The sequence below is a fragment of the Labrus bergylta genome, chromosome 11, assembly GCF_963930695.1.
Source record: "Labrus bergylta chromosome 11, fLabBer1.1, whole genome shotgun sequence".
Taxonomy (NCBI): Eukaryota; Metazoa; Chordata; class Actinopteri; order Labriformes; family Labridae; genus Labrus; species Labrus bergylta.
Genome location: NC_089205.1, coordinates 29,856,078 through 29,872,924, shown reverse-complemented (window position 1 = coordinate 29,872,924; position 16,847 = coordinate 29,856,078). Strand labels below are relative to the sequence as shown.

At 44.2% G+C, this 16,847-nt stretch overlaps 1 protein-coding gene across 3 annotated transcripts in view; it reads left to right on the top strand.

Annotated features, from left to right (window-relative positions):
• LOC110004383 (fibroblast growth factor 12) overlaps positions 1 to 16,751 on the top strand; it is a 56,166-nt gene extending 39,415 nt beyond the window's left edge. For all 3 annotated transcript variants that reach the window (XM_065960220.1, XM_065960219.1, XM_020659914.2), the window contains exons 2-5: positions 1,203 to 1,313; positions 3,391 to 3,494; positions 7,097 to 7,295; positions 9,194 to 16,751. In XM_065960220.1, the coding sequence (XP_065816292.1) occupies positions 1,203 to 1,313; positions 3,391 to 3,494; positions 7,097 to 7,295; positions 9,194 to 9,345 (566 nt within the window). In that variant the 3' untranslated portion in view covers positions 9,346 to 16,751. The remainder of the gene's footprint in view (positions 1 to 1,202; positions 1,314 to 3,390; positions 3,495 to 7,096; positions 7,296 to 9,193) is intronic.
• The last annotated feature ends 96 nt before the right edge of the window (positions 16,752 to 16,847 follow it).

Below are 16,847 nucleotides of genomic sequence, written 5' to 3'. Positions count from 1 at the left end.
TTCAAAATAAAATACGTGTGGTGGTGACTGTGTCTGAGAGACTCTGTCCTCTGACTGGATTTTACTGTTCTGCTTTGTTCTGGTTGACTCGGGACGTTTCTGGGCGGAGCTGGTGTGTTTCCTCCAGCCAATGACGGCGCAGCAGGTGAGTTTAGGAGTGGATACAATTCAGTGATTGGACGCCATTCAAACCGGTGAATATGACAGACGTGGACGAAGCAGCAAAGAAGAGAAAATATAATCAGAGTGAGGAGAAACACCAAGTGGATAAAGCTCGTTCTAAAATGAGGGTGAACATTGTGTTGTCTTTTACCCGTGGGCGTGGAGTTGGTCTGCTTCCTGTTGGACAGGAAGGTGACAAACACAGGTGGTTAGCTTGAGCTAGCGTGCGTTAGCTTGCAGTGTAGCTACAAGTTGTTTTACTTTGCAGCCAGACTCCGGCTGACAAGATGCGTCCATGATTGTTTGGATGTATAAGGTTATAACTTGTGTTGACTTGTACACTTTTTTACAAATGTCTCTACAGTACAGAGAACTGTTCATGAAAGTCTTTGTTGTCGAGTGATTCTGGAAACTTCTGTGCGCCTGTTTCTGTCTGTGTGGATGTTAAGTAGCACAGCAGCCTGCTCCACATTAGCTCCTCTGTATTTTGGGTCTGTTGAGTCCTTCTGGCCCACATTGTCATCTCTTCAGCGTTCACACCTTCGGCTGACTCGGAGAGGACGCTTCAGCCGTCAGCTGCTCCGTGCTCTCACTGTGTTTGTTGGTGTGTCTGTGGAGGGAGGGGGGGAGGAATGTGATGCTGCGGGAGTCAAACCTTCCTCCGTACGTGTGAGACTTTGATCTGACAATGAAAATAAATCCTCCTGAAATCACTCTGAAAGATGAACTAACACGAGAGGACTTTATATAAAACTGCATCCGATAAAAGGAAGAGGTGGCGTGTTCAAAAAGTGATGATAAGGAGAGGGAAGACACACACACAACCACACAGACAGGAGTGTGTGTGTGTGTGTGTGCGCTACAGTATGCATGACAGCGTGAGGTGTGTGATGGCGAGCTGAGAGCAGCACGTGAAGTCAAACTGCTGCAGCTGAATAATGAACGAGTTGAAAGAGGACACACACACGACGATGATGCTCCTGTACATGAGTAACTGTGTGTGTTAATCTCAAACCTATGTGTGTGTGTTTGTGTTTCAGAGCCGCAGCTCAAGGGCATCGTGACCCGCCTCTTCAGTGAGCAGGGGTTCTACCTGCAGATGCAGACCGATGGAACCATCAACGGCAACAAAGACGAGAACAGTGACAACAGTGAGTGTGCACAGCGAGCCTCCTTCACACTTCCTTTACGTGTGTGAGAAGAGACACACACGTTTTTAACAATAAAAACGTCACTTAGTAACCATACACTTTCACGAATCCTTTACTTGGGGTAGACATTAAAATGTGCATCCACCAGAGGTGCGGCCTCGCACGGGGCACCACATTTCCTTCCTGCCGTGCACCTGACATTGGCTGTGTCCGAAACCAACTACTACATAAAACATATATATAATGCATGCTAACCCGACCGTTAGCATGCTGTTAGCTACCTAACAAAATATGGCTAACACAATCTACTTCCGGTCCAAGCTACGTTCCATGAGCTACCATCGAGCTAGCATTGAGATAACACGATCGTCGGTCAGTAAATAAAAATCAACACCACTACGCAAACGTTCATTACTACAGCTAAGAAGTCATTTTGATAATATTGGAGGAGTTGAACTCACCGACACACTCTGCAGGTACAAACGTCTGTTGTAAAACGTGAAGCGGAATCCCATCCTTGATGAACGTCGTAAATATTCATGAAGCTTATAAGAACGTGTTCAGCTGGATCTGAGGTTGAATTTTTGTCTCCTCTAACCTGACAGCATACAGTTCACAGCTCGGAGTGAAATGACTCATAAGAGAACGCTGAACATGAAGCTTACACCTGTGTGAAGCATGAAAGCAGGTGTAAGCCTCGGAGAAACATGAAGTCAGCTCCAGCGTTTTTACATCTCAGCCCACAGCCGTCAAACGGGCTGACATCAAAGTGTGTCCACTCAGAGTGTTTGTTTTTGTCCCTGACAGGCTCCGGTTGTTACTCTAAGTGTGAGACAACATTTTAAAAGATCCTGACTGATTTAAAACGTCCTCACTTTGAACTAGAGGCGGACACCGGAGGGGTTTTTCACTCCAGTCCCGATGCAAAATGATAAAGATTAATATAAATACAACCACCGCAATGATCTGCCTGGGGCTTGAAGGTGCTCCTGTATGAGAATAATGTCATATGTAGAAGATGAGAATATGGACGGGTGTTTGTCCCTTTGCTTTGTTGATCATTGAGTCTATAAATCAATGTTTTTGGACGAATGGTACACATCTAATAACCACACAACTACAGGCCGGATGAGCTCAGGATTACAGATTCTGCTGCTGCTGCGTTTAAAGACAGAAGAAAAAGGAGGACAAGAGGAGGAGGAGGAGATGTTTTGGATTCCCCCCTCTCTCTCTCTCTCTCTCTCAGATCATCTCAGTCTCTGAGTTAAATAAAGGAGGATTAACAACAGCCATCGCCACAGGCCTCTTCCTCCTCCACCTCCTCCTCCTCATCCTCACCCACACTGCAGCTCAGTGTCCCCGAGGATTAAATCACCTCCCATCACTCCGTCCCTCTACCCCCACAACCCCCACCCGCTCCTTTATATCAGTCTTTTATTCAGTCGTTCTCTCTCACTTCATCAGCTGGTAGCTCAGCGTCACATCCAGATTCAAACGGCGACCGATGCTGACGAGTTTTAAGCGGTAAATGGACTTGTTTATTTCTTTTCTCGTCTTCTGACTCCTCAAAGCTCTTTTACTCTGCAGGTCACACCTACACATTCACACACTGATGGTAAAAGCTGCTGAGTAAAGAGTCCATTAGTATTAACTCATCCATTCATACACATTCCTCCCCATGTGCCTTCTTTCTCCTGATTGGCCAGCTCTCTGGAAGCCTTCAGGAGGGCAGAACGCTGCAGGTCTGCCAGGGGAGGGCTGCTCTCTGGGAGTGCTGGGAGAAGAGAGTCTATGTAAGAGGTTCCAGCAGCTTACGTAGAGGCTTGAAGCCGTCTGGTGAAATACTTGGTTTCATATCGGGGAACTATGGCGTGATTAGCAGAACAATCCATTTAGCGCCCTCTGCAGACTCATCCTGGGATTACTCCAACAAACGTTTACCTCATGATCTGACACTTTGAAGGAGAGATGTGATACTTTTAGAAGGGTTGTTTTGATTATTATTATTAGATGTGTTTGAGCAGTAACCCTCTCTCTCTCGCTCTCCCTCTCTCTCCCTGTCTCTCTCGCCCTCCAGCTCTGTTTAACCTGATCCCTGTAGGTTTGAGGGTGGTGGCCATGCAGGGAGTGAAGGCTGGACTGTACATGGCCATGAACGCAGAGGGATTCCTCTACACATCGGTAAGAGAAGCTCTCTGTCTCCAGCCTTCTCTCTGCTCGTCTCACACATCATCAGTTTATGTGATCCTTTAAACGTTTCACTTATAAATATTCGACCCCATCGCTGAGTGCTTAAATAGACTGTGACGATTCTTATGTAATGAACTCGAAATAATAGACTTATTTTTAACCTTCTGGAAAAACGTCCTTGATGATCCTTAAAATCAAAGATGAATAATGTGATTTCTTTCTGACTGGATGATGCAGCGGATAAAGACTTGTGTCTATCATGTGTTTGGAGTCAGGTGTGCCAACATCTGGAGCAGAAGGTGAAACTTAAGAGGAGCGGGGGGGTTAGCTAAATTATCAGCCAATAGAGTGGCACCGGGATGACGCATTAATGAAGGTCAACCCGGAAGTTAGCACCGCACCAGCTCCAGCAACAAATGCCTACAGGTTTTATTTTGTGTTTTTAAGCTCTGGCAAAAAAAAAATTTTTATGACACTTACACGTTTTGTTCATGAAGATGATCTTAGCATAATCAATGACAGTAAAAAAGTTACCATTAGGCTATAAAAGAACGACACCCTAGTCACACCATTTTGTAAGATAACAGTGATATTTAATAATGACAGCAGGTAGCAGGACGTAGGCCTGATGAGTCTGCAATGCAGAGTCCAGCTGCAGTTGTTGCATCGCGACTCCGCCTCAGCGAGTCCATCCACTATCTATAATTCACGTCTACTCCTTCCATAAAACTTTAAAATGCAATTCTTCAGTTGCTGTGTGCACAGCATAAAAAAAGGAGACGGAGTGATGCAGGAGTAGAGATAATGGAGAGGATGATACAGAAGACAAAGTGCAAACAGAAAGTCGTGGAGGTTCTGTAAAACACGGAGCGTCACGGCCGGAAGGACAGGAAACCCTCTCTTACTCTGACATTATTCCAGGATGGTAACCCTCTCTATGACCACGTAGTCAAATCAGATAAATGGAAGTTAAAGGAAGAATGTGCGACATGTTACACAAATATATATATCAGAGATCCAGCCTATCCTGTGTAAATGTGTCTCTGAGTCATGACTGTCTACAATGAGGGAGAAGCTCGAGTCCCGCTGGCTGTGTTGTTGTCAGAGCCGTGTTTACATGGACGGGCTCCTCCCCTTGTGTATAAAAGCTGTTTTAGTCAAGGACTAGAAAGAAGAAGAACATACTCACTGATTATTTGGATGTTAGTAAGAGTTTTTAGATCACGCTCATTCTGTGTCAGTTTACATGCAATGTGAAGCTGCGAGCTAACTAAAGAGCACAAACATTAGCATGCTAACACAACAATGCAGAACACAGGTGATCACAGCTCGAGCAAATGAAAAGTTTGTCCACTGCTTGCCCATGACTTCTTCATGTGAACGCGAGTGGAGGGGGTTGGAGGTTTGTCTCTGGAGGAGAGCGGAGGCTTCAGAATGGAGGAGGTGTGGCCAAACAGCAGTTTGTTTTGGTTTCATGCTGGTGCTCAAGGGCACCATCTACTGGATCAAAAAGTTGCACATTCTTCCTTTAAGTCTAAAATGTTAATTTATATGGTGACACCACTTTGTAGAAGTGTGTTAACAGGTATCACAAACATAATGGAGTTCATGTTTAAATGGCTAAATTGATATTTTTTTAGTGTAAATGTTCCTCAAACCTTCAAAATCAAAGTTAACATTTGTGGCTGTTCTGATCGTGTTTTCTAACTCAGCTGTTTCTTTTATTATCTCTAGCAACAACATACATCATGTTTGTTGTTTCCGGGAGATTTGTGCAGCTTTTTGATTTGAAGATCAAGAAATTAGAAATAATATCTCTTTATATGCAGACGATACCTCGCTCTATGTGCGTAACTTATTTTGCCACCACTGGATCATTATCTGGTGACTAGGACTTCTACCTTTAGTGCCGCGATATCAAAACGGGTCTCTCTATCTTTTGATATTTACTAGAATCATATGAAAGTTTGAAAAATCTACAGTCATGACAATCTTTCGAGAGGTTAGTGAGGTTCTGTCAGAAGTTGCAGCTGGAGAGGAGCGCCGGTTACATAAAAAGAGGACAGCATGTTTTTCTTCCTCTCACAGAGCCGAGCAGCCTCACACACTCGGTTTATAGTAAAGTTGTGGAGTGTGAGCTGAGAGGCCGCGCTGTCTAAACACTGTTCATCTGAACCATCACGTGTCCTGGTATGTGACGCTGGCCGCCTGCTGGCAGGAGACAAACCGCTTTCATCATGCATCCTCTCCTCTCCTCTCCTCTCCTCTCGTTCTCCGGTCTTCCCCTGAAGGTCTCTCTTTCTCCCTCCTCGCTCTTCTCTTCACCTGTCTGTGATTGGTTTGTGCGTTTGTGTCGTCCTCTCACTGTCGCTGCGTGCACCTCCTACGTGTTTGTGTGGAATAAATGATAAAATCTGAACATATTTATCTGTAATGTTTGCAGAATCAGGAGAACAGTTTAAATGTTTTTGTTGAAGATGCATCGTTTTCTGCATCATCTGGGTTCGTTCTGCTCTGATTGGCTCTTCTTCCTGACCACCTGTTTTATCAGAGGGCACTCACACACACACACACACACACACACACCTGTTATACCTGGAGGCGGCTGAAATGTTCTATATTTACATTAACAGTTCCCAGCAGACCCCCCTTTGGCCTGGACAGTCAGTATTTAACAACAAGCTTTTACACAGAGCTTTTGACCACACACTCAATCAGCCTGCTCATCTCAAAGTTTTATCTTTGATTCATATGAACTTTCAGAAACGCTGCCTACAAATTATAAATCCATGCGCACTAAAATCCATGGGCATCCACACCGTCCTACTGTCGTCCTTTTGTCCACCTCGGCTAATCTAAAGGACAAGGCCCACCTCCTCTCTAGCTTGACAGCCAGTCAATACAACCTATCAGGGACGGTGTTGCTGGAACAGTAATATACAACACATTATGGTCCTTCAAAGGCTTTATATGTGATTTTTCACACTTAAATGTAACATAAATCAAGTAAATCCTCTAAAAATAACTCTGTGACTCATGACTGTCTACAATGGGTGTAACACCCGAGTCCCACTGTCTGTGATGTTTTCAGAGTTTTCGGAGTCCTATCTTCAGTTTGTTTACATCGCCCGGACGGCCAGCCTGCTCATCCCCTCGTGTATAAAAGTTGTTTAATTGAGGGACTAGAGAAAAGAAGAATAACATACTGTACTCACTGCTTAACTGTGTTTCTGGATCACACTCATTTCAGGTGAATTTACATGCAGTGTGAAGATACGAGCTAACTAAAGAGCGCTAGCATTAGCATGCTAACACAACAATGCACCACGAGTTGTTTTGGTTTCATGCTGGTGCTCAGGGGCAACATCAAGTCGCATATAAAGCCCTTAAAGTATTTCAGATCCAACACTTCAGTCTTCAGTAGAGCAATGTAATGGATGTTTCTGTCCACACAAAACCAGTTTCTTATTAAAAAAACGGTCTGTGTCTGTAGAGAAATCAGAGCTGCAGGTTCTTAAATACCAGAATAACAATTTGAAAACCTTTAGTGTATGAGTAAAGACGCTCTGTGTGTTTGTGTGTTTGTGTGTCAGGATGTGTTCACAGCAGAGTGTAAGTTCAAGGAGTCGGTGTTCGAGAACTACTACGTCATCTACTCGTCCACGCTGTACCGGCAGCACGAGTCGGGCCGGGCCTGGTTCCTTGGCCTCAACAAAGATGGAGTCGTCATGAAGGGGAACCGCGTGAAGAAGACCAAACCCTGCTCACACTTCGTCCCCAGACCCATCGAAGGTGCGACACACACACACACTCATTGGATTATTCCAAATAAATGTGTTGATTGTGAGAAGAGTAACATTTATCAATCATCCTGAACAAGCCCGGGGCTGGTGCGGGACGCGGGGCTCTGTGAGCCCGGGGCTGGTGCGGGACGCGGGGCTCTGTGAGCCCGGGGCCGGTGCGGGACGCGGGGCTCTGTGAGCCCGGGGCTGGTGCGGGACGCGGGGCTCTGTGAGCCCGAGCTGGTGCGGGACGCATGGGTCTGTGAGCCCGGGGATGGTGCAGGCTCCATGAGGTGAAGGAGAAGAGACCGGAGGTGAAGCAGGTCGTCCTGCAGGACACGGTGAAGCTCTAATATCACAGAGAGAGGTTTAACAGGAAACATGAAGCTCCCTCTCTGCTTTCAGCAGCTCTACCCACCCCCCCACCCCTTTATTTTAAAATACCTGACGACTATCACCTTCCTCGCAACCCCCCCACAACCTCTGTCCTTCTTCAACCTCCTCTTCCTCTTCTTGTGTAACTTCTTTACATCGACCTTGACTGTGGATAGTCGGACTTGAACCCGGAGTGCTCTCTTAGAGGACTATAACCTCTGTTCCTGGGCCGCACACACTAACCCCGAGTCTACCAGCGGCCCCTATTTTCTGTTTTAGTCTGTATTTTACCCGGACTCTCCAGACTTCAGAGAGCCACAGTTACATCAGTAACTTAAACTTTAAACTTACGATTAATCGCGATTAACTGCTCAAACTCCAAGGATCAGATAATCCAGCTCACTGTCATCCTAATTTAAAGACAATCTGGGTATCAAGGTTTCAAGGTATAAACTTTCAAGGATTACCAAACCTGGATTACCAGAGCTTTAAAGGAGACTCTTCATACTTTGTCCACAGGGGGCACCAAAATCCACACAAACTGGAAGATCCTCACATCTGCTTTAAATTAAATATTTAATGTTTTGATGAAATATTGACTGAAAGAAAACAAACCGATCGACGATTTTAGAAACATGTTGTTTTGCTTTTACATGTTTTTTTTATCCAGTGTGAATCAGCCCTCTGCTGATTTTTTTTTAATCTAAGATGTCACAATCCCACTGGCTTCAAATACAATTCTGAATCAATTTTAAGGTTCTGTTTGTTTTTAAAGCCAAGTGGCTAGGCCCCCCCGTGCATAGCCTACCTCCTTAGCCCCTCCACTTTATCTAGGCCCCTTAGATCGTCCGACACGAGGCTCCTGGACATCCCTTGCCACAAGTGTGTTAACAGGTATCACAAACATAATGGAGTTCATGTTTAAATGGCTAAATTGATATTTTTTTAGTGTAAATGTTCATCAAACCGTCAAACTTTAAGTTAACATTTGTGGCTGTTCTGATCGTGTTTTCTAACTCAGCTGTTTCTTTTATTATCTCTAGCAACAAAATAATCATGTTTGTTGTTTCTGGAAGATTTGTGCTGCTTTTTGATTTGAAGATCAAGAAATTAGAAATAATATCTCCTTGTATGCAGACGATACCTCACTCTATGTGCGTAACTTACTTTACCACCACTGGATCATTATCTGGTGACTTTTCTCTGGTGTTTTTAAAGCCCTGAGTGGTTCGGCCTCCCCGTGCATAGCCTACCTCGTTAGCCCCTCCAGTTTATCAAGGCCCCTTAGATTGTCCGACACGGGGCTCCTGGACGTCCCTCGCTCATGACTCAAGCTCAAAGGTGAGGGGCGGGTTTGTTTGGATAAAAACCTGGATCGGTTACCTAATCGTATCCACTTACGTGATCCTTTTTCCTGACTTATAGATTTTATCTGATAACTTTTTATTTTGCTGCTCTGACAACATTACATCCAAAAGATTTAATAACATATTTATTTTCTCCTCCCTCCCCCCCCCCCCCCCTCCCCCACAGTCTGCATGTATAAGGAGCCGTCGCTGCACGAGCTCGAGGAGAAGCTGCTGAAGTCCTCGCGGAGCCCGACGCTGAACGGCGGGGAGCGAGCGCAGAGCCGGGAGGCCCTGCAGGAGCAGCAGGAGGACTGCACAGAGCAGGACGGATCATAGCCTGCAGCGCCCCCCACAGGCCAGGAGAAGGAGGAGAACTCCCATTTTAACACTCCCTCTGTTCAACTACAACCACACCGACGACGACAACAACCGCCACGAAGACAACAACGACGGCGACAACAACAACGAAACAAAAAAAAAAGAAGCTAAAAAAAATCTTCTTGCTCATGTTGAAATGTTTTAAATCTAACGGGGGAGGGCGGCGAGGGGGAGGGGCTTGTTTGAAAATGATCAGGACGTTGATGATGATGATTTACAGTTTATGCAAAAAGCCCTGCTGGTTTCGGCGCCCGGAGGCTAGCACACCTACTCTTCATCGCTTCTTTGTAATCATCATCATCATCATCATCGCAGTCACGATGATGACTAAATGTTTTCCCGAGTTGAGCGAGCGCTGAGAACTCTGAAGCTTTAAGCCATGTAGAAACTTCACCTCTTTCATTTCCTAATGAATGCAAAAACTCTCGCACTTTCTTCACACCGCGCTTCTTCTTCTTCTTCTTCTACTTCCTCTCCGTGTTGTTCTGTCCAATCAGAGAGAAGAGATCTTACACTCTCCTTCGGCTGCCACGTCTTGTTTGTTTCTCACATTCTTTTTCTGCTCGGGGGGAGACGTCGGGTTTGGTTGCAGACACTGCCGATAAAAAGCTTCAGAAGGGGAAAAGGACTATGTGTTCTGTTTGGACCGGACTGGTTCCTGTTTGTGATTTGAAGAGTCTGGCGGGTCCTCAGAGCTTCTGGGTGCAGATTAGATGAAGCATGCTGGTGTTTCTACAGATCACATGAATTTCACTTTCCTGCTTTTTTAAATCCTCAGTCACAATTACGTTGATTTCCTTCCATCTAGACAGAAACTGCTTTCAATTGATTCCTACCAAAACAACCTTCAGAGAGCGAGAACGTGGAGGAGACAGAATCAAAATACAGGATTATTAAAGTTAAACTAATTTAAGATAGAACTTAACTTAAAGACATACATGTACCTCGTTCAGCCCTGACTTTTGTCTTCAGGCTTTGCTCTAAAGTTTTCTAAATATCAAAGTTGAATCAGTTAAATTCAAAGTTGATGCCAAAAGACGCCAATGTGTTTCCTATTGCCTTTTCTCAACAAAGATGGCCTCCTCCCGGTCCTGTCATGTTTAACAAATAGTTCATTTTTATGGTTGTTTGTTCGTCTTTCCGTGCAGACAGACCTCACGAAATTTGACCTGCGTGCTCCTTCAGACGGCGTCATGAACCCAGGCGAGGCAGCATTCAGTTTTCTGAGAAATATCTGGAAGGTTTAAATATCGGAACGACCAAAACAAAACTAATGATCCCATCAGCAAACTCTTAAACTTCGAACACTTCCTGACAGAAGGTTTTGAGCAGCCTGAGAGACAAAACGCAGGGCAACAAATCGAGGAGAATGGAACAGGTGAATTTGGTCAGAAAACTTGTGAATCTGTTTTCTGAAGATCTCTCTGCAGGATGAGTTTCTAGATGAGCTGTTTGTAAGGAAGGATCTCGCGCTAAACGTGGTGACGAGCAGGAATGTGAAGTCCAACGATATGCAGAAAATCGTCCTCCCGGTTCTGTCCTCGTGTTGCGTTCAGGGTCTGATGGAGGAAATAGTTTCACAGAGTGGAGGAGTAGCAGGCAGAAATATTGCATGATGTGTGTTCCAAAAGACGCCCCCGCAGCCGTTTGGGGGTTTTAAATGATTTATGGAGACACTAACAGCTGTGTTGTGTAACTCTGATCCGGTCTGAACAGGACTGAACCGGACGGGCGGCTCGACTCTCTTACCGCTCTTGTCGGGGCGCGTTCACAGCTCGCTATGATCCGCTGGGTGATCTGATCTGATGTGATGCTAACGTGTTGCTAAATGACTCAGCATGTTTTAGAGCCTCACTGTCCTCTCACTTTGAACACGATTGTATGTTTTCTTTTCACCTCAGCAGACTCGTCCTCTTGTTGTGATGCAGTCGGCCACGCTGAGCTCTGATTGGTGCACTTATAAAAAAAATGGGTGGGCTGATTTTAAACATTAATCCTTCAGTCGATACTACATCAGTGTCTCCAGCTTTGTGATTGGTTCTTTTGATAAGAGCTGATTGTTTCTGTGTTGCAGGACTGAACTTGTTCCTCAATCTGAGCGTACAGAGAGACGGTTGTAACAGCGCCTTGTCGTCAGCGTAACGGCGGATTATTAGTGACTAAAATTAATGATTCACACTAACTAATACGAGTTTCTCTTCAAAAACGCCACATGAATCAACTCTTAAATTTTTTTAATCTCAGGTTTTTTTTTAGCAGTTGATTTCTGGCCTTCAAGTTAAAAACAAATTTTTACACCTAATTCAATTCTATTGCAGCCGTTTCAGTTCTCCCACAGCTAAGAAAAAACAAAGTTTTGTATTTCCTGTTTCTGTGGTTTAGTAAAAACACTCCAGAAGGTCTAATTTGTTGAAAATCCTGGAAAATGTGCATGAGGTGTTCTGCTGCCTAAGGTGTTCAGACCAGAAGCAACGGCAATTTCTTGCCGTAGAAACGTAAAAAGTTCTCGAAAAATTGTAAATAGACCGAAAATTGTGTTAAATAAATCCAACTCAAGCAAGAAACTGGCTCAGTCCCGATAAACCGCTTGCCCCTAACCACTTAGCATTACCCCTAGGTTTTGCCCGTTCCCGTCTAGGGGTAGGCTGTCTCGTTTCTTGTTGGAATGGACGCGAAGGGGGAAGTGTTAGGGTGTCCTTGAAGCAGAGATACCAAACCGAGTGTTGGGAGAAATTTCCCAGAATGCCTTTCCAGTAACATGTTTATGTTTGTTTACGTAAATGCTGCCTACAAGTTCTCGTCCCAATGCGTAGAGGGAGATCTCACCCCTGCCCAATGTAACTCTGTTTCGAGATTCAAGGGGGAACTCGAAAACGAGGGGAAGGATTAAAGATTAGTAATGTGATACAAACTGAGAACAGGTCATCAAACTGATCCTAGCTAGCAGGTCATCAAACTGGGACCTGGTACTGATCCTAGCTAACAGGTCTTCAAACTGGGACCTGGTACTGATCCTAGCTAACAGGTCTTCAAACTGGGACCTGGGCCGTATCCGAACTGCCAAGTACATACTCAATCTTTCAGTAGGCAGTAGGCAGTAGGCAGTATGCAGTACGTACTATCCGTGCTGCATACTGTTAGTACCTACTTTTCAGTATGCACACAGTAGGCAGATATTTGTTCCTACTTCTTCTGATTCATTCAGTATGGAAGTGACATCATTTACGTTTCCCGAACCGGCCGCATTCACCCGGTTTTTTTTGTTTTTTTTGTTTAGCTTTATTCAAGAAGAGTAATGCTCATATACAGTCAGGTAAACAAAAAACAATATCACAATGTAAATCAAGTAAAAGATTAAATAACTAAATAACATACAGTACATAAAGAACAAATGAAAGACAGTAATATACAGAATATAAAATATACCAGTAAAGACGCATTTAAATAGTGAAATCATTATTTAAATAGTGAAATCATTATTTAAATAGTGAAATCATTATTTAAATAGAGGGGGAAAGGTTTTATAATAATGCAAACATTTGTTATATTTTTTGTTGTTAATTTAAAGTAGTGATTTCAGTCGGGACTTTAACTCTAGATTAAAAATTGATTAAATTAATCCACGCTCGTTTGTTTTGATTTGGAGGCGGACGTGACGTGACGATTTACGTTTAATTTCGCACTGCATTGTGGGTGGTAAAACACAATTAATTTCCTGAAAGCACGCATCCGATCCATACTGCATGAAACCCAGAAGTTAGTATCCATACTGAAATGTTCAGTATACTGCGCGGACCCAAAAAATGACCACTGAATGACCACGAAAGTTCAGTCTACTGAAACTCCATACTGAATAGTCCGTACTGCATACTGAACTGTGACAATTCAGAAAGGGCCCTGGTACTGATCCTAGCTAACAGGTCAACAAACTAGGACCTGGTACTGATCCTAGCTAACAGGTGATCAAACTGGGACACAGTTCATGGAGGAGGAGGGAGTTTAACTCAACCCAAAACGATTCTGTGAGAAGAACAGAAAACCTGCTTTTGGTCTGAACACATTTTCAGCAGCAGCCAGAGAGGACGATGACGACACGACAGAAAACAGTAAAAAATATAACACCCCCAAATTTAAATTTTTAGAGTTCCCTCTTGGGTCCCTTCAAGAGAAGAAGAAATATTTAGCTGCATTTAAAGCAGAAACCAAAATGAAGTCACTAATCCCCGTCCTCTCCTGGTCTCACCTCCTGCTCTCGCCATGTTGTGTTCAGGTGTCGGCTGATGAGAGGATTCCGTAACACTTCTAACACTGCCCTGCTTCGTTTAGACGAAAACCACTGCCCTGACAGCTGTTAGCCTCTGACCACGTCTGAACGTCTCCATCGACACGCCCGGAAAATAAAAAACTGTTTTCATACAATGGAGAATTTATTATTTCTAAAAACCCTTCATCAGTTTGATGTTCTTCCTTCATTCCTCCTGCTAGTTATAAACGCATAATCCTTTTAAATAATTAACGATAACACACTCTTCATAAATGATTTTCCTGAGTGTAGAGTTGAGACGTTCAGACGGAGTTGCTTCACTGCCCTCTCCGACCTTCTCTTCTTCCCCCTCTCCTCTCACTCGGACCCGTTACTCGCCTCAGACGTTACCGAACGAGTTTCCCAAAAACATCTTGACCATTTCCTGTTTACAAAAAGTCAACTAGTCCACCTCCACCTTCCTTCAAAATAAGAGACATTAATCCCTCCTCTAAAAGTTCTATCACTGCCTTCGTATTTTATTAATGAGATCTTGTGTTTTTACATTTTGTACAGCTGACGTGGTGCCAGAAACGGAGGTTTGGAACTTTGTTTGTGCAGTAATGTTTTACTTTGCATCAAATTCAGAATTCCTGCGTTGTCACATATCTTTGAAGTCTGGTAACATTAAAGGTTTTTGCGATCAAAATTTGCATTTGTGTGCAGAAACAGAAGCTATGTCCCATTTCAGGAGCTGCAATACTTCAAATGGCGCTTTTTAAGACCGATTGTATGGTAGCGTTGCGTTAAAGGATGTCCCATTTCAAAGGCTCCTTAAAACTCATTCCTGAGGCCAGGAAGGATCCATCCGGCGCATGCTACATGGCTCGACATATCCTACTATACATTACACGCCAATTAAAAAAACTGGCAGACTCTTAAGCGGGCGATTAATAGTCTTTTAAATGTAAGTAAGCTAACGTTAGAAATGTTAAATGACGATTGAGGACCTTGAAACTTCAAATTATCTTTAGGATCACAGGTTAAGTTATGCGATGTTAGTTATGCTAGTTCAGGTGCTGCTGCCATGGTTGCTAGGCAACAGGAGCGTAGAAACTAAAAGATAAGGACGAGAACAGCTGCCGACGCAAACTTGGATTCTACTGACGCAGACCCTGAAGCGGGACACAGCTGACGTGCAGATTAAGTTCTAAAAAATGAATTACATCGAGGATAAAGAGGAAGTGATTAAATATGAGCAGACGATTCGATGGTTTGAATGCAGCAGAGATTAAATCCATGCAGCGATGACTTTTTGGAAACTCGGTCGCCTCCCATCAGCCGACACAGGAAATACAAAAAACCTGAAAACTTTGTTCTCAACATCATTCGTGCTTGAGGATTTAAAAACAGATTATTTTCAGCCGCCAGCTGAACTGTGGTGCACGCTCCGTTATTTAACACGCTGCTGCTTCTGCCGCCATTTTGACTTCAGTTAAAAGTGATGAAAGAAAGAGTTCGGAGGAGGCGGGGTCATTGGAGCTGGGTTTTTCTTTCATTTATTGTTCTTGTATGTCATTGGTTAAAAATGGACAGATGGATAAACGGATGGACTGACAGATTATTGGAGGGAAAGAAAGGAACGAACCAATCACAATCCACCGCACTGCCTCTGAGAAAGTCTTCCAGTTTTGGGGTTGGACCTCGAGGGCCGTAGAGACAAACAGAGACATTTCTTCGCTGTTTCCTCTTTGTGGTCCGAAACGTTTTTGACGAGTGAATGCTCTGCTGTCCACGTGTCTGTAAACGCACCAAACCACTCGACAGGAATGTTGTATCACGAGTGTCCTTTCTATCACGTCTGCTTCTGGAGGGCGCACGGTTAAGTCTTTAGATGAAGCCGCCGATTTAGAAACCGCTTTTTTTGTTGTTCTTACGTTAGCCTCAGGAGATACCCGAGAAAAACCTGCAGAGTCAGATTTTAAAGCGTCATGCCACTAAAGCTGTCGGAGCGAGAAATCAGGCAGAAGAGTTCGGACATAACGAAAACAAACAATCATAAAATCTTCACGTCTCGGTCAGTCTCTCTGCAGGAACACGAGAGGAATTTAGACGAGCACAAACGCTTATTCACGCCGACTGCAGAGAATTTAGACGGGACATGATTCTAATTCTCGTTACTTTCAGAAGGTGACAATAACTTCCAATTTCCACATAGTCCGCGCACGCTGCGTTCCGTCAGTGCTGTGGTTTTGCGCTGTCGGACCGCCCATGCCCCGCCAGCGCCACGGCTGCACTGGGTCTGTTTCTGAAACGTGAACGCAGAGGAGCACAGCCATGAGCAGCTGAACGCACATCACAGGAGAACTACAAGATGACGCTGGAATAAAGATAAAAACGTGCAAACATGTAACACTATTATTCTGAGGATGATTTGTTGTTCACTCGGTTGTAACGTGGCGGACAGCGGCAAGGAAGAATTACGTGGAAATTGGCAGTAACTAGATTATACATAACTAACATGAACTCAAAGAAACCAGGATGAAATCCTGACTGCGACTGATATTTACAGGGAACCTGTAGTCGCCTGAAGGCATCGCCCTGCGTGTAAACTGCGCTATCCGAAGCAGAGGAAACAGGAAGGACACTCCACAGTCAAAGTCTGTTTAAAGAGAGAGCAGCAGGTCGACTCCGAGGATTCAAAGGATCTCCTGATAAATGTAAATAAAAACCTGATGACATTAAACTGATTTAAAAAAAAAAAGAGATTTAAAAACCTGCGAGTCGACCTGTGGAGCTCTCACTGAAACTTTATCCAAAAACAATACGAGGCTCGGCCTGCAGGGAGCGCTGTCGCTGTTGCTTGGAGAGGTTCGCAGCACATGCCGACGTGCACCGGCGCAAACTGATGATGTCATAACAAAGCGACAAAAGGCCCTGTGGCGGAGCCATGACGTGCTGCCGCCATGTTGAAATGTTTGATGTTTTTTCTTTTGTGTTTGCTGATGTTTGCACCTTTTCTGAAACACATTCATATAAACGCATCATATATTAGAGAATCATCGCAAATACGCAGCAGGATGAAAAAGATGATTGAAAATAAAAAAAGAGTGAAATTAAAGATTCAGAGTCCGACTCCTTTTTTTAGTCTGAATCAGATGTTTTTGTGGCTGATGTTAAAGTTAAAGGTCCAACCAGTGAGATGTGTAGAGAGGTA